General features: G+C 38.2%; 1 protein-coding gene across 4 annotated transcripts in view; it reads left to right on the forward strand.

The window, feature by feature from the left end:
• tbc1d32 (TBC1 domain family, member 32) overlaps positions 1-19,113 on the forward strand; it is a 108,848-nt gene that overhangs the window by 73,289 nt on the left and 16,446 nt on the right. For all 4 annotated transcript variants that reach the window (XM_085432368.1, XM_085432372.1, XM_085432370.1 and 1 more), the window contains exons 30-33: positions 1,756-1,871; positions 7,402-7,556; positions 10,477-10,617; positions 16,160-16,348. In XM_085432368.1, coding sequence (XP_085288494.1) covers positions 1,756-1,871; positions 7,402-7,556; positions 10,477-10,617; positions 16,160-16,348 — 601 coding nt within the window. The remainder of the gene's footprint in view (positions 1-1,755; positions 1,872-7,401; positions 7,557-10,476; positions 10,618-16,159; positions 16,349-19,113) is intronic.

Here is a 19,113-nt window from a genome sequence, read left to right on the forward strand (position 1 = left end):
AACTAGGAAATCATGCTCAACTGAAAGCTGGAGAAATTAAATAGGTTTATAATTGTGTTTTATAATGACTGAGTGACTGGGCAGGTTGCCCCTAAATATAGAGGCTAACATCGAAAAGGCAGTGTGGCCTCTGTTTTAGAGCCTGGATCAAGGAACATCCAAGATCAGTTGGTCTGTAGACTTCAGGGCTTTGGCACAAGTGCACTGCTATAAGACTTCAGCTAAGTAGAAAGGCACAAAATGGTTGTGAAAAGCTGATCCTGAAATGGACTGGAAGCCAATACAGGTGGAATGTGAGCGCACCTGTCAAAAAGCGAGCTGCTGTGATGACTGATTAGGGCCAACCTCCAAAGAATTTCAAAAGTCTAATTAAGAGGTAACAATGTTTCAAATTACTCTCTCAAAGTCATGTGGATGGAGGTGGGCCCTAATTTTACTGAGGAGCTTTAAGTAAAAATAACCTTATCTTAACAACAGAGATAGGTGAGTTTAAAAATGCACTTTGTTGAAACAAACATGTTGCAGAATAGACAGGAATTTCATGATATTGCTGCCCTGTACTTGTGCAACTACTTGTTCTGTTCTTTATTTTTCCCACAATAGACCGTCTGACTTGTGTTACTGTTCTCACACTGCTTGTTTCTGCCTTTAACGACACCCCGCTGCTACATTACACAGTGAATATAACTCTTTCTGAGCACCTACTCCGAAGGGGGCTCTGCAGCTGAAAAGTTTCTGTGCCTGTCCAGGAGAACAGAGTGCCACATTTTTTATTCCGGTATCAACACAGAGTGCAAACATTACCCGCAGAGTGGTGGGTGTTATAGGATTAAAAGTTGTTGAACATGAAATTATAATTAATCTTTTACTTGCGACACTGGGCTTCTTGAATAAAGTTTTGAGGACTCCTCTGGGGTATTTACTTGACTTCAATGTTGCTTTATTTCTGAGTTTGATATAAAGTATCCCATTGGGCAATGTGACTTTCATGAGTGATTCTGGGAACTGAAAGAAAAATGGTCATGCTGAGAAATGATCATTTTTTTTAAAATTAATATTTTCACAGTTCATTTTATAGGTTTTCATTTCAGTAATTTAAAATGATGGGGAAATAAAAGAAGAGATATGAAACAGATGAAAAGTAATAAAGAAGTAAAGTAGTAAAAGCAGAGCTATTATTCCAACAGGATTTTATTCTTGAAATCTAGCAGCATAGCTTTGCATGTTTCACAGTTCCAGATAATTCTTGTTAAAATTTAACTCTGCATTCATTAAACCAGTTTTCTTCCAATTGGTTGCTTCTTACAAACAGAAGGTTTGAACAGCACACATGTGGCGGCTGTACCTCAGTACACTATATTAAGGATATCCCTTCTCACTGACATAATATAGAGCCAAGAATAGAAAAAAAATGAAACAAGGTGCGGTTGAAGCTTTAGCTCACAAGCATCATGTTACAGACCTCATTATTTGATGCTTTGGCCATGTTCACTATAAGAATTAACAATGCAGGAACCCCAGCGACACTTAAAAGTATTAAGAATTATACAGGAGCTGATCAGAAATGGAAACCCGTGCCATGAAGCTTTCGGTGTTTGAGCTGGTGTTAAGGTCAGAGGATGTGTGGAGCATTTAGTGCGACTTTGACAGCACCTGGAAATTTGACCAACTTACTTTAAAAAACAAAGGAAGACTGATCTATAAAAGGTTTGCACTTGAAGATGTGTGTTTCATACATTTCATTTATATTCACAGGTATGGGATTTACCTTGGGCTGCTGAAAGAAGAAGCTGCAAATGACCTAGCTCTGCTAATTAAGCATGTGAAGATCTTCTTGTCCACGCAGAGAGTTGAAACTTCATCAGAACTCAGTATCCTTTACAGAGACCATACAATAAGAATTCACAGTAAATGGACACACTGTGGCTGTAAATGTTAGTCACCCATCTGACAAATGTTCTTCTGTCATAACATTTTATTTTTGCATTTGGTCAGTTCAAAACTCGAATTTGGAAAATAAGAATGTTTTTTTTTAGTTATTTGTGTCTGTTTTGTGTCAGTGTATCACCGAAAGTCTGCTTACCTTTGGTTGGTGAAATGATGGCCTTGCCCCTCCATGATGTTCCTGACATCATGCTGAAATTAGGTTTCAATGTTTCTTCTTCAGACATAGCGTTCTACACTGTATATGAATATTTTTGTAGAGAGCAGCAGTTTCCCCCTTCTTATTCAGGGTTTTTCTTATAATGAACATATGAACAAAGATTGTAGCAAGTTTTATAGGTTTCACAGCGATGGTCTTTGTAGGACATCTACTGTTCAGGAGAGCAGTCATCCTGAATTTCCTCCATCTGTAAACAGTTTGTCGTTGGGCATAATTCATACCCATCAGTATTTCTTGAGCATAACCTTTTTCTAAGCTGACTTTGTATGCCTTTATTTATATGGATGAGCACCATTGCAACCCACGCATTCAGATTACTGCAGAGTAATTACTGCAGAGGTTCACTGTATGTATATAATGCACTATTATTTTAAATAAGCAAAACAGAAGTTTTGCCAACTCTAAAGATTTCACAAACGTTTTCTTTGTGGCACTCTGGCTACTGAGGCAACACTATATGTGTGTGACTGTAGTAGCAGCTATCTAGTGTCTAGTGTGAGAACGCCACAAGTCGCCCTTTTTAAAAGAAAGAACAAGAAACCGAGAGTGTCATGTCTCACGCTCTGATCAACACAATATAGATTATCTTGCTCCATCTGCTCCTCAGTGAGTAGTTCAACCTTCTTTTGTCCCAAATATCAACTGACAGGCGTCCTTTTTCCTCCAGATAGCTTCCTTTGTAAGCAGACAATTGAAACATGAAAACACAGAGAGAAGATAAAGAGCCCTCACAAATATAAAATGCTGACATTTTGTTTGTAAAGAAGCTACAGTACTAGACCAGACTGACATTTGAGTTGACAGCAAGAAGCTCGTTTTGGGTTATCTTTGTGTTTAGATGGCAGCTGTAAACGGATTTATGCTAATGTTTCTGACACAAAACACAGTGTACCTATTTAAGCTAAAAGAATTAAAAAGTTAATATACTTAAAAATTTGCAAAAACTTTGGTCTAAAGTTTACCCAAAGAACTGAAGTACTTTTTCAGGTAAAAAGAAATCATTTTAAATCTAAGGTATAGATGTTGATTGAGTTAGTATTTTATTTCGAGGATTTTCGGTTTCGTTGATGGTGATTAGGTAATCGCAGATGAAAATGTTAATCGTGTCTTTGGGGTAACTGATTTATTTATAGCTGTCCGTTTAAAAATGATATCTTTACAGAATCCATTACAAATGCATGAGGTCTGTCTGTCAATCACTATCAAAGAGCATGCATTTGTCATTGAGGGTTGAGCCAGTGGTTAAGCTAACCAGCTCACACTGTTGCATTATAATTGTATTTAAGTATTCACACTGTAGTTTAAGCTTTCAACCGCTGTCATAAATTTATGAATAGAAAACAGAGACAATATATAGTTCTTTTGTTTAAGCAATTCAGTGCCGAGCAGAGATGATCAGGAGGATCTGCATAAGTTCAAAGTGAGCATCAGAATGGGGGGAAAAGGGGGCTTTACTGTAAGTGCCTTTGAATGTGGTTGCTGATGCCAGATGGGCTGGACTGAGTATTTTCAGACACTGCTGATCTACTGGGATTTTGCTACACAACCATCTCCCGAGTCTACAGAGAATGGTCCAAAAAAGCAAAAAAAAAAAAAAAAAAAAAAAATTGTCTTAATAATGCCACAGGTCAGAGGAGAATGGCCAGACTGCTTTAGGCATAAACAACATGAAAGCCTTGTATCAGTGGTTCAGCCTGCTGGTGTGGCGTATTGATGTGTTTAAATGCAACAGTATTTCTGCTGTCCGTCCCTATATGAGCACAGTGTGCTCATCTTCTGATGAGTGTTTTCAGATTGATAATGGCACTAATGTCAGTAAGCTTAGATCATTGGAAACTGGTTTCTTCTATGCGACTATTCTATGAGTTGGCTGTTGTCAAATAGCCTCCACAGTCACCAGACCTCAATCCCATAGAACAGCGGTCCCCAACCCCCGGGGCCTCGGACCGGTACCGGTCCGTGAGTCGTTTGGTACCGGGCAGATCTGCAGCAACTGCCATGCTCTTATGTCAGTATGGCCCAAAAATCTGAGAAATGTTTGTTAATTCTGTGCTACAAAGAATTAAGGCGGCTCAAGGTGTAATAATACAGTGGTGATTGTGTGACCTCCAAATATTCTTTAAATAATGAAGTTCAAACCAAGGTTGTCCAGACATTTCCTTTTTTCTTTTTTTTTTTTCGCCTGTCCCATTTGGTTCTTTAGCCATCAGAATTGTTGTCTGAAGACCAACAAGGATACCCAATGGATTTACTTTGCCAAATAGATCATCGTGGCATTGCCGTATTGGTCCATTTGGTCGATCTTTGTTTTTATTATTTATTATATTTTATTTTCAGATGTTACAGACGGGACAGACATGAGTGAGAGATAGGAAAGGGAGAAAGAAAGAGGAAGGAAAGGAAAAACAGAAGGGGAGAGGGACAGTGAGAAAGGGGGGGAGAAAAAAAATAAAAATCTCCTAGATCACCTGTTGAGAGAAGAATAGAAAACAAGCAAAAAAAGACAAAAAAAACAAAAGACAAAGCAACATACTAAACACAACACCATCGCATTAATCTAGCTAAGTGTAAACAGCAGTAAATACTAAATATTCAATGTTGTTGTGCAGCACGCAGGACAGATGTGCTTCGAAGTAGCAGCCAAGAAAGGTGTAATTTGGGTCTACGAGCAGTGAACACCCGTGTGCATACCTGTGTGGATCAGCGCGCTTGTATTCCAAAGGTTTCTCCATGTAACGATCTGCTAGGGAGTGTGGGGGGGCCACAGCCCCGTCCTCCAGGGTGTGAAGCACAGACATTTGTCCAGACATTTCCATTAACAGGATAAGGCAAAATTGGGACAGATTGTACCCATTTGACCACATTTCAAATCCTCACACTTTCACTGTCACCAATAACATGCCTTGCTGACTTTAAAACAGGCTACAAATAAATGCCAAACCACTCCACACATCTAAGCTGAAAAAAGATGTTTCTTCCCATCATGCACTCGCTGACATCTTTAACTGATAATCAAAGCCGATGGAACTATCAGCATGCACAGTTAGTGTCAAGTTTCTGTGTTTCTGTGGATTTGGTCCTCATTATTGAGCTTTAATGCAGACAGCCATCCTCCAGTTCTTTTAACTGGGTATCCACAAAGGAGTCCCGTCTTTGCCTTTTCTTAACAATGATATAAAGAACTCAAATGCTTGTCATTCAGATGCAAATCTAAGGCAATTTCTTCAGTCTGTTACAGGATCCAGTCAAAACATGGCAAAACACGAATATGTTTCTGTATTAACAATTTTGAAATTGGTCTAAAAAGTAAGACCTTTGGGTTCTTACAAAACAGACACTTTGGGTTTCGGTTGTTTGTCCCTATCTGCTCACTGAACAGAGTTTGCTCAGAATAATGCATTACTGTTTTTTTTTTTGTTTTTTTAACAGCTTTATGACTTCTTATCTGTGTTGGCTCAAAGGTTAAGCACTAAATATAAATGTAGTTATTTAAAGAGGTGCTTTATGGTTATTTTGAGCTTCACGTTTTTATTCTTGGACTCTGTTAGAATAGATTTGCATGATACATTAAAAAAAAGCAATTAGAAAGCTGTTGGAGTCATTCAGGTTATGATCTGTCACAAAAAAACATTTTAGCTCCTCAGCAGTGAAGCCACCTGTCTTCTGATTGGCTCCCCTTTGCAAACAGCATTGAACAGCAGGAGGGAGGGGCTTCTACGGTCATAGACCAAGCTGAGCGCCTGAGATGACCAGGCATTATGGCAAAATCCCCAGTCTTGCCACGATACAGAGCCAAGAACAGAAAAAAACACTGTCTGAAATGGAGCATTTAGAGCCATCCGAAGCCTGAGCTTTTGGCTCAGTGGGAATATTTGTACACTGACCTCATTATTTGAAGCTTTGGCTGTGTTCAAAGTGACCGTTCACCACAGTAACAGTGTATATCTGACAAAAAATAAGGAAAACGATCATAGGTACCCTTTAAAACTATTACTAAGAAATTAGAATGTAGATTCTTAAAGCAGATCAAGGCTGCTGTTGTCTTTTTTCTGGCATTGGTGTGAAGAATTAACATCATTTTACAAGATTAATTAGTTTAAAATTAACATGCTGGGAAGGTACATGCTTTTTTCCGTAGAGTTCACAGGAAATGAACTAAAAGTAATAGATTTCAATGTAATAGATGAAGAAATTTGCTAATTTAGTCTTTTTTCTCATTAAAACTTTCTCCTGTGATATCTTTGTGGCAGAAATGTAGAGAATCTTTCGGCGGGAAGATGTAAATAAATCTGTGTACATTTTAACCTAAAGAAAAATTAAACGGTGACAGTGTTCAAAGGGAGCAACTCAACAGAAAGACATAAAAAGCAGCAAGTGTTGATAGGCCTGGGGTTGTTTTCTGGAGACGAGCCAGTTTGTGTTCTCACTCCCGATTAATCGGCCCACAGTTCTCCTGGAACAGGACAGAGACTCGCATATCAGCGCAGTTATTTGCTGCCAGCAGGGTTTGAATGAAATTATCAAACGTCTAAATGAACTGAATTTAATGAGTAATGCTGCAGAGCCTGAATAAACCACTCGAGACGTACTTGATGAAAGGAAGCTTTAACCTTGGAGCCTGATTGCAAATCCTGTTTGCTGTTTTTCTTTTTTTAAAGTATGCTGCTCAGTGTCCGTGCAATGTTGCGTTCACAATGTAAAGCAGCTACTCCTGCTTATTAAGACAAAAATCACAAGAATTATATGTTTGTATCAGTTTGCCAGTGGCTGTGGGTTAAGATTTTTTCATGTAATACCTTCAGAATCTGACACTAGACAGAACTGGGTCTTCACAGTCTGTTTTTTCAGCTGTGACAAAGCTGATGGTGTATCGTGGTTAATTGACTGTTACTCACTCTGTAGATAACACTCACTGGCACCAGTGTCAGCTGACATCAAACTGGTATTAGCTTTGCACTTTATTCAACCCATTATGAGCGCTCGTGTCTTCTGACACAGAGACAATATTTATGGATCCTTTAAAACACAAACAAAATCTCTTAATTTAAGCTTTACAAGTGGTTAATACAATGCACATCTAGTTAGTTATTTGCATTTCTGTTTATTTCTGATTAAAAAATTATTTGTGTTTGTCAAAAATACTCATGTTACCACAATGTTTGCTGAACATGTCTAAGACTTTGAAATCTGTGTATATTTTTTACTAGCCATTTTTGGATCTTTAACTTTGAAACCAGTAACTCACCAGGAAGGTTATCCAGGTCATGACTGGCTAGCCTCTACAGTGTTCCTCATCATGGCCGGAAACATGGAAAAGTCTTTATGTTTGTTAGTCAGTCTCTCCTCCCTGCTCACCTCTGCCTTCATCTGGCCAGCCAGGATACATGCATCGGTGAGTACAACTACGGTAAAGTGAGTACAATTACATATTTAATAGTATTTTAATGTAAATAATTAGGTTACCCTCCAGTGGTGCCTATAGACCGTGCATAAATATGGACATCTGACAAATCTGACAGATCTGACAAACATCAAACATCTACCTTATAACTGACAAACTGTTACAATATGAGCATGTAGTGCCCTTCACTTTTTTTCTCTTAGCCACCCCTCACTTGTCAAAACCGGACTTAGTCTTTCATAATACCACTAATTGTATCTAAAATGTACTCAATGTGCTTTTCTGGTTGAAAAGCAGTGACAAAACATTTTCGGTTCTGATTTTAAGAAAAAAAAGATAAGCATAAATAAGTTAAAGCATAAATCTGTACAATTTAGGAAACTAAATGTAGACACTAACAGGCAAGACAACTGAGCTTTTAATACAAATGTAAAAAATATGTATAAAAAAATAAAATATGCAACAAAAAAACAAAAAACCCCACAACATTAAAAGGTAACGGAGAGTTATTTCAAAATCCAACTGATGTGCCACGGCAAATTATAGAAGCATGGCAGTAGTGGCTTTCTAAGCAGGTCAACTAGATGGAACAGTTAAGGACGCAGTTAATCAGGAAGTCAGACACAAAGAGCAACTAGTGAATTTCTTAACTAAAACACCCCTTTCCCACTTAATACTTCAGTTCTGAAACACTAACATTGCGATTTGTAGCCAGAATTGAGCAAAACCGCACTGCAGATGGATTATCACAGACCAGCACCTGGTGTATTCCCAGGATAAGATGAACGGACCGTCACCTAAAAGCAGCTGGTGATGTAAGTGGTAATTTTTGGAATTTAGGTAGAGAAAGATATTCAGAAAGTTTGCAGCAGGTTATCAGTGTGTGGAAGTGACTCATACAATATGGTGTTGTTTAATTTTAAATGGATGGATCCATTTAAAATTGGATTGGTTTGCTGGAGTGGGTCAGAAAAGTGTGTGTGGACAAAGCATAGCCTCGTACCAGTCAACAACACAGGTCTGAGTTGTGTTTGCTAAATTTAGGACAGATAAGTATGGGTAGGGAAGGGTGAGGCCACAGCTGTATGCCTTCAGAACTACAATTTACATTATGACTGTCTGTAAGCACTGCAGTCAAATTGAACAGCCAGTTAGCTTCAGACAGCTTGTTTAAACAACCCGACACAAGAAAATTTGCCTGATCACTGTCTGGCTTCCTGCATTCTTCCAATACATGCCCTCCACTTTGACATAAATGTCTACATATAGGGAGGTTTATTCCTCTTATCATCTCTGAGCCTATCTATGCTTGAATTTCTGTGTAGATTCTGTAGTGCGCTTTACATTTAGGTCATTTAGCTACAGACACTGGAACACCTATTAGCTGAAACATGTTTGTGGCTAACAATTCCTAACACAGACTTATTAGCCTAGATCTTTTTAATTGATAGAACATGTTTTAGATCTGTGTTATGTAAACTGCTGCAAACTTTACATTTTGACTTTCTTGGTATATATTTTTCAAGAATTCACACATTTTTCAAGACTTCTTTGACATGGTATCAAGAAGTTTTGGGGCCGCTTTTGGAGTAAATGTAAAACGGGCATTATAGTCTTTTCCTCCCACTTCCAAAAAAGAGGAAAATCACTTACACTATGATTAAAAATATTTACATTTTGGCAAGAACTGAGAGGAAAATGACGTCTGTTAAGTAAGATAAGACAAACTCTTTTTTTGTTGTTCTTTTATTCCCTCAGCAACCCCTGCATCTGGGCATTCATTTGTCTGTGGCTTAATTGGGTGACCCGTATGCTAAAAGGCTACTTTAGGTTGCCTTTGAGCCTGGGTTCAGTTCTGTCCAAGGCCATTTCCTGCTTTCGGTCCCTTCGTTCCTGCCTGTGCTGTTATCTTATCATAAAAATAATACAGGACCAAAATAAATCTTTGGGGAAAAAAACCTCCTACAGAAGTGAAGTTCAAACATTACAGAATCATATTTTTGTCTACAGTGATCCCTGTGGTGAATTTCCATCTAAAACATTGTCATGTGTGGCTTTACTGGACATAGTACTCCATGCTGTCCCTGCCCCTCAGTCCTAGTACTCTGGATGAGCTGTGTACAAGACACTGCTCCTTCAAATTTCAAACAGCTTGAAAGGCTGTCTCTGTGTTGTCCTCATTTAATCCCAACAACAAAAGAAAAAACAAACTTGAAAATGAAAACACGAACAAAAGGAGATAAATCATCTTTTTCATGACTTTCAGGTTTAGGCTGCGAGACAGCAGGAAAGAAAAACAGGAAAACAGGATATGAAATAAAAAGCTTGTGTAAATATAATTGAGGGAAAGAGTTCAGCTGAGGGGAAGAAGTTTACAATGAAGTCTAGTTTCAATCATTCAAAATTGCGGAGGAGAGCTGAGGTGCTGAGATTAACTTTGCTATCATTATATCAGCCTCTATCATCTCATCGTCTGTCGTCAAAGTCAATTACGGCACAATGGGATTAGACCGAACGTGTTTTTTTGCTCTCAGTGCATTTGATGTAGATACAACTGCTGAATATCTCACGCAGCGGTTGGCCTTCACAAAGTGGTCGATTTCATCGATATCACGGAAATTTAAAAGGGCACAAATAATTAAGAGGCAGAGACAAATGGAGGAAATGTGGGCATGAATGCACACTGTTAACACGCACACCGGCACATGGCTGTGCACACTGCATGCTGTTTCTGATTGTTAAGAAGACTTTTTCCGCATAGCAGCATTGAATACAAAAATTAGAGCTTGCAAATACTGTTTTTGCTTTTTTTTATATATATATATTTCTCAGTTGTGTAAGTATGATCTAACATTATTTCAAAATCATTACCAAGAAAAGTCATGACATCAAGATGTTTTTGTTGTGACAGATCCATTTTTCTAAGGAAGTGGCTGAATCAGGAATCCCTCCTGTCTACTGGTGCACAGCTCACTACGTGGAGATGCTGCTGAAAGCTGAAGTTCCTCTAGTCCACTCTGCCTTCAAGATGTCTGGTTTCACCCCATCACAGGTATTATCTGTAACACTGGCTACATTAACAAATTTCAAAATTCCCAGTTTGATCCAGCACATTTGTAAATCAGCATGTTTTCAGTTTCTTGATTTTAATTTTTATTAAAACTAAATGTCATAGTTTTATGACATTTAGCAAATTCACACATAATACCTGATTAAAATTTGTCCAATTTCCCCATAAAGATAATCTCCTTGTGCACCTTATTATTTTTAGAGTGATATAAAAGTAGAGTGCCATAGGATCACAAGCAGAATTGCTCCTCATAGAGGTAGAAAGGGACATTTATCTACTATTTATCTGCCATCTACAGATTTCACTATTGGCTTACTCTGCAGGCTTATGTCTGCCAATTCTGCTTTAGGGCCTTCAGAGCCTCTGAAACACACAAACCAGACTGGTCATTAACCAGAATGACTTTGCAAACTTTGCAGCTTAAAGGTTTAACTGATATATTTGAGGGGAAAACTAAAACCATTGCTAGTATAATTTCAGTCTTTTGTTTTAAAACACAATGCATATGTAATGTTTCAGTGGCAAAAAAAGATCAGTTTCCACTGGATTCTAAATATGACAGCTCAATCATTGTTGGTGAAGCATGAATTTTAAATTATGCTCTCTACTCATTTTCTGCTGTATTATGGGTAAATGTTAAAGATTAAATATTCTTAAACTAGGAACAAAATCTTGCACACTCTCCCTGTGACTTGCTCTCACTTTATTAACAGTATTATGCATTCTGCTAAGACCTGAAGTCCATATAATTTAAATGTACTGTAGCAGTGGCATGTTTAGCATTCCAAAACTAGTTTAGGTGTTTATTGTGTTCACCTCTGTTGATTTTTATTCTGTCCCCTAACAGCTATTTAACTGTATTAGTTTTTACAGTCTGAGCTGTACACTGCACACTTGCGTGGTTTCCTATCAAGCAAACCTGTTGGGAAGGAAAAAAATATGTAACTATCAAAAATCCACAATGATATCAGATACACACTGCGAATTGTCAAGGTCATACAAACCCAACGAACACAACTGATTTCTGTCATAAAATTCAAGCAGCAAAGTAGAGAAGGTTTGCTTAAAAACTGCTGCTGAAACCAAACACACTATGTAACCAACTGAAGTGATAATGTGAACACAGACTCACATCATTAGGAGTCACAGAAAGTTAAAGTCAGGCTAATGAAGTCTGTGAAGATAATATTTACTTGGCTGCAGTCTTTTAGTTTTCAAATAAGGAATAGTTTGGTATCTTGGAGTAATAACCTTGGTTTTCTTAGATCAACAAAGGATAATCATGAATATTAATGGAAGGAATAAAAGAAACTGAATTTGGAACAGAAATGTTCAGTTTCAGCTAGACTGCAACTATCTACAGCAAGACAGACAACAGTCTGTTAAGTTTTTTGGATGCTGTATATATTTAATAAATCAGGTTGCAAAACCTTTCATAACCATACTTGTTCTTGCCCTGTAATTGACCTCCTTTTTCATTTTGCTTTGACTTAAGTCGAATTTAAAATACCACAATACAGCTTTGACATTGAAACCTTTTCCCTTTGTTTTTAAATACCAGAGCAGTTGAAAAGTTAGAACTCTTCTCCTCCATGCTTCTTTTCTCTAACGCAAACAACGAGGTACGAAAAGCATTTTCACCTTGAACGCTCTCATGTTTGATCTCGTCTTCCGCGTGTCTCCAATTGACAGTGAAGGCTCACACAATGAACGCGTGCTTATAAAAGTCGCCACATTTGCATCAAAGATCTGAACCCGTCGTCTCCGGGGTGGAGTAATGCGTTAACATTCAGCTGGTCTCTTTGCTGTTCAAGGCAATAATGGGTTCCTGTTCTTCAGTGAAAAATGGAAAACTCTATTTCAAAGCCTCTGACGATCATACAGTAAAGGGTGTATTCAAATGTCTGTGTGTGAACGTGGACACAGAAGTCATTCAAAATCCATCTGCAGAAGGTTTTAACGTTTGAATCGGGAGTGTTTGTGACAGGTATCATGAAACAAAGCATTAGTAAGTGTCTTCAATTTTAAAAATGAAAAATAAAAAACATCTTCTAAGGTCATTCTGCAGAGTGAAAATCATGTGCAGCAAAACTACAGAAAGTTGTGACATGAATCTGAAGCTCTCCTCAGTTTCACAGAACTTTATAACTATAAGGCAGAAAACAGGCACAGTTATCCACACCCTGGTGAACAGAATGGCGCTTGCTCCTCCAGGTATCACCTCTGGAGTTAGTTGACACCCAAAAATTGAGCTAAAGGTAGAATTATTCCCCAAACACTTACAGAAACATGACCCCAAATACTTAACAATGTTTTCCCATAAAGGCTAGAGGTTTTAGAAGACAAGTTAGCTGAAACACTCCACTGTAGATGGAGTGCAGAAAAAAGAAGCCATAAACACAACATTGACATAAAATGTTAGGTGAATGTAAGACACAGAGCCGGATTAATTGGATCACATTCCTGTTTCCCTCAAGAATTTGAAGTAGTTGTTCTCATCTCTCTGTTTCTCGGTTTTGGTATCTACCAGTTTGCGAGGCGGATACAATGTTGACATTTTACCTGCTACTTTAAAAATCTCGTTGTAACAATAAAATTAAACAACAAATTCATGAAAACTCATTCAGAGCAGTGATGTTAAGGGCATTCAAACCAAAACATTGATCCTAAAGATGGTAAAACAGAATTGCAACACTATTCAAGGTCTTCTGTGCATCACTGAATGGAGACCCCTGTTAGCAGATATTTGCAATGCTTACTTTTGGTTGGGGTGTTTCTGACTCTGTGGCCTCACTTGTAGTTGTCAGTTCAGATATTTGGGAGAAGAAAGGTTAAAATAAATGAATAAATAAATAGATTTACATTCACCTTATGCTCTCGAGTTTGGGCTAAAAGGAAATAAGATGCACTTGGAAAACCTTGGATAGATTTACAGTCGCAGTAAGAACACTGTATTTGTCTGTTTACTTGTTTTCCACAGGAGTGTGTAAGGGCAGCATGGAGCCAATCATTCCCTGTTGTTATTACAACACACAAATTAGAGTGTCAGTGTTTTGATTAGAGTTTAGTGGAGGAGGGAACAATTGTAATCTGGTTTATGGGGCATAGGTTATGCATTTCTATACGCTTGAGCAGAGTTATGTTGTTTGTGAACATAGTGGCTAATTATTGCACAGTTTGTGAAACTGGATACACAGTGAGGATGTCTAGTTCAGTAAGGCTAAAGGCTGCTAACAATATCCCAGTTGTATTCAAGCACAGCAGAGCTGAGATTAAGGTTTATGAGTTGAGGATATGTAAAGTCATGTGGACTCTTTGTAGTCATGTGAAAAACTAACTACACCCCATGATTCAGTAGCTTGCAGAACCACCTTTACTAGCAAAGACCTGAAGGAATCCTGACTTTACATCATTGCAGAGGTATATTGTCATGCTCAGGATTTGCAGGCATAAAGTTTAATATTCTTCAAGTTAACTGAGGCCTGCAAAGTCAGTTTCTTTTTTTGCATTGCATGAGCATTGCACTAATTGCATGGGTGAATTTGCTCGAACATCTAATCCTGGGAAAAATAGCAATTGTTTTACCTGTTTTCCCACTTGAATTTTAAAAAATTAGCAAAAACTACCAGACAGGCCCGTTATTAGTGATTAGGTAATAATGAAAATAATAATTATTATTATTTGCTTTTTTTTTTCCCTACATGGTTCTGCAATTTGATTTTTAATATAAATCCAGTGCACTGCTCTTCTTTACAGTTGTGTGTCTTTGCTTCATCCAAAAAGCTAAAATGATGATAGACAGATGATAGACAGTGAGCAAGTACTGACTGGAACAGAGGTGCTATTTGTTTAATTTCTTACATTTTCTGTGTCTGGGGGTTTATCCCATGTCAACACATCTGTGGCTACTTTCCAAGTTCTCCTATGGTGGGGAAAAGCTTTTTTAATTTTCAGTTGAATTACACTTAAATTTCCCAATTCCTTTTTTCCCTCTTTTTAAATAGATGCATGATTTGTTTTCCCTCAAAACTGACAAAAATAGTGATTAGCATAATTGAGTAACCGCTATTCCATAATGCCTCAGTTTTTCAATCTTAGTAGTTATAATGTTGAATGGAGCCTATCCCAGAGCGGTGAGAGGAGGGGTACACCCTGGATAGGTTGCCAGTCTGTCACAGGGCTAACACAGACAACCATTTGCACTCACATTCAATCAGCACAGATGGGCCCTGGACAAATGCTGGATTCGTACCCAGAATCTTCTTGCTGTGAAGCAACAATGCTAACCACAGCACCACCGTGCTGCTGTTGTTCAGTATATATTTACTGAATTTAGGGACTCTGTTAAGATTTGGAAAAATACACTGCTGTAAATATATCTAACTTTTTAAAATTAACATTCGGCCTATGTCATCAGTTGGTAAACACGCTCTTTTCTAAAGATGATGTAGAACTCTGTGTTCTTTTCACTGAGATCAGGTGGGAATCCCATCATGAACCACTGCATTAAGGTCACTAATTTTAACTCAGTCATCAACTGGAGAAGTAAACATTAGCATGCATCTCCATGTCTCTTTGTCCCATAATGCAACCTCAGTATTAATGTCTGCAGAGAGTTTGTGAATATTTTTTCACTCTCAAAGTAAACATGTTTCCTGGAAGACTCAGAAAGCTGAGCAAATGAAATACATTTAGACACTTGCACAAGAAATGTAAACTCATTGTCCATAAACCCAACCATGCAAATGTGTATTTTAAGAGATTATCAACCTTTTTTTTTCCACTTTGTGTGTAAATAGAAATTTAAACAGGTTTTCAGCTTTATAGTAAATGTAGTAGAAGCTGTTGTTTATTAGACATGGATGTGCTGAATTGCCTAGCACAAGTGCCTTTTTGTAGTTATTGAGCTACATCTTGTATCCATGTGTTTATATTAACATACCTTTTGTTTCATTGCAAGGCAAAAAGAGAGAAATAACCTGCAATACGAACAAAGACTAGTTAGTTCCCAATGATGATATTCAGATCTCACAAACGCACATATATAGTATGAAACAGATAACTTTAGATAATTGTAGTAGATGGGTGCCATTTCAGATAAACATGACTTAATATTTATCATTTGTGCTTCCATGGTTTTGTAACTACATGTAAATATTTTTCTGTGTTTGCTTATCATTTATGTTCTCCTTATTTACATTTAATTGTCTGGTGGATTTATACCAGTTTAATTAAATGCTTGAACAAGCTCGGTTCAGAAACGAGATACTGTGCAAAGTTATGTGTTAAGTTGGTTTGTTTTTAAATATTTGATCGACAAAACTAATTAAAGAAAAGCTGAAAAGATATTAAGGATGAGATGTCTGAGTAACATATTTCTTTTTTTATGTAGTTACAATAGCTGCCAAACTCATAGTTTGCTGTTGTTGTAGAGCAGAACACTTTTAATTACATGTGGGGTTCGCGATTTGTCAGCTTGAAATCCTAATAACGTTTGTTTTTTCTCTTTTTTTTCCCACTACAGATGTGCCTCCATTGGCTGACTCAGTGTTTCTGGAACTACCTGGACTGGACAGAGATCTGCCACTATATTTGCACCTGTGTGGTGATGGGTCCTGACTACCAGGTTTACATGTGTGTGGCCATATTTAAGCACTTGCAACCAGACATCCTGCAGCACACACAGTCCCAGGAGCTACAGATCTTCCTCAAAGTAAGATGGAGTCAGAACTACAATATACATGCAATATTTTACTAACAGAACATACTCAGATTCACCTTAAATCTCTATGGTAGCCTTGTTAATTACTATATGTAGGTATGTCAAAGAGGAACAAGTATCCAGTTTTCTGTAGTTTTCCCTCAAAAATCTGTGTTCTGTGAAACCTCGAACACCTCTGCAGGTAAATACACTTACCTGCTACTTTGTTCCATCTAATCAGAAAAATCAAGTACATTTGAATTCATGTAGGAAGTTCTTTCGGGCGATCGTGGCTCAAGAGTTGGGAGTTCGCCTTGTAATCGGAAGGTTGCCGGTTCGAGCCCCGGCTCCAACAGTCTCGGTCGTTGTGTCCTTGGGCAAGACACTTCACCCGCTGCCTACTGGTGGTGGTCAGAGGGCCCGGTGGCGCCAGTGTCCGACAGCCTCGCCTCTGTCAGTGCGCCCCACGGTGGCTGTGGCTACAATGTAGCTTGCCATCACCAGTGTGTGAATGTGTGTGTGAATGACTGGATATGTAAAGCGCTTTGGGGTCCTTAGGGACTAGTAAAGCGCTATATAAATACAGGCCATTTACCATTTTTTGCTTTGATAAAGACTTTCTTTTCACTTTCGGTATTCTCTCACTCTGCTTCATATGTATATTAATATTTATAAAAAATGATCTTGGTCTTGTGTTTCTTAGCTTAAACACTTTGATTCTTGTTGGTCTCTTTCACTAGTATTGGTTTATTTGTAGCAGTTTGAGGGCCAAATTCTTCTTCCAAAACTTAATGATGAGATGTGTTTGCTATTTGAACTCTGGGAATCATTGATGTGGGCTCTAATCTGATGTGCTGTTAATTGGCGATTTCTGAGGTTGGGTAACTCTAATGAACTGATGCTCTGCAGTAGAGTGAACTCTTGGCCTTACTTTCCTAGGAACGTTCCTCGCGAGAGATTCATCACAGTGTTTGATGATTCTTGAGACTGCAGAGACTTTAAACACATTATTGAAAACTATTTGAGGTAAAGAAGGTTTTTAAGAATGCAAAGTTATCTTTTCACTTTTTTCAGCAAACATAATAAAGAGCTTTGACAGGTCCCTGGTTTGTTTTTGTAATCATACCATTAGATCTGTGGCCATATGTCTCAGGTGAAGAGAAGAGCAGAGCTGCTAATCCCCTGGTGGTAGGGAAGGTTGCTAGACAGGCTTCGAGTATCCAAATATATAGTGAGATTGCATTTGGAATGACCTCCACAGGCCCCAGTCTGCAAAGATCTTTAATGTCCACCCCCAACAGAGCTGGGCTCATCAAGTCCAACATTAAGTCACAGACTTCAGCACTTGGTTTCCATGGCAAAGTCTATGTCCGGGTTATGGACAGATGATTCCACCCATCAGTCAAACTTCAGATCCAGGAGGAAGAACGCTGTGGGCAATTTGGGATCTATAGCTCGCTGTGGTCCCTCCAGTGCCGTAGTGAGCGCTTTGTTCGTATTTCCATCAGTAAATCAGACCCATTCCAGACCTTTGGGAATTAGGCAACTCTGCCGGGGCTGACCAGTGATGGATCCACTGATGGATGGATCAATCCATTAATCGTGATTGACAGTGACAGTATAGCCTGATGTGCACTTTGCCATAAATGTAACTATACATCACAGCTAACCATGCCACATCACCTTTGACTGGAAGATATTGATTTTTGTAAAGGTAATGCTTCTTTGAAAGAAACTGCAATATATAATGAGGCGCAAATGTATCTGGCTTGCCCCTAATTCACACCGAATAGGCAGTACTGCCAGCATAGCAACATGCCGTTTTCTCATTTTCGTAACTCTACCCAATCCGGTCTTTACTTGATTGGTTCTGACATATTCTCTTTTTTTTCAGTGTTGCAACAATTTCACTAAAAGTAACTGTTGTTAAACATTTATAAACTCAAACTCCAACCCGGTCAGCTCAGTTTCATTCTCTATTGTTTGAAGTAGACATCAAACTCAACACAGTGGCATAGAAACTCCCCTACCAGCCACTGTAGACAAACATAAACTATAAATGCTTACAATGACGTCAGCCACCTGCGTAGGCTACCGCATATATTTCAACACAGGAATACAAATGTAAGTTTATACATTTGTCATTGTGAATCTGGTAAAGTGTTATAAAGGTTGTCCATCAAATGTAATCATTCATTTCCGATTCACATATAATAAATAATTCATTTAAAAAAACTTCACTTTTAGAACATGTTCACACATCCTCCCACTGTGTTGTATTTCACTGAAACAAAGTCTGTTCATTAAAATGCATTCTGCATGGTGGATTGGATGAACTTTATATTGCAGAGCTTTCACAAAAGGTCTAACGTCACGGTCTCAGAGATACTTCTAATATCCAAAGCAACATGGGCACTGACATGAAGTACTCATCGTCATTACTCATTAAGCATTTTGATCCGTCTTGTCTCTGCCTTATAGCTCTGATGTTAACACCGGCATGAGCTGCCGCTGACAGTTTTTCTGAATAAAAGATCAGTTATGGAAGCTTTATCTGAGGAAGTTCCTCTAATGAGCTGTAGCATCAGATACTGCTGCAAAAGGCGAGCTTTGAGACAGTCTGTGTGTTTGTGTCTCTGCATGTTTGTGTATGTGTGTGTGTGTAAGAGAGAAATTTACTATTCCTGTCCTGAGCTGAACTGTTAAAAGTTTTAGACATGCTGGTTTGCATCCAACGGCTTTATCTTTCTTCTTTTCCTCTGACTCTCTCTGTGGGA

Source organism: Copadichromis virginalis, linkage group LG15, assembly GCF_057382275.1.
Source record: "Copadichromis virginalis isolate Kocher_CV1m ecotype Utaka linkage group LG15, C_Virginalis_male_GT1.1, whole genome shotgun sequence".
NCBI classification, from domain to species: domain Eukaryota; kingdom Metazoa; phylum Chordata; class Actinopteri; order Cichliformes; family Cichlidae; genus Copadichromis; species Copadichromis virginalis.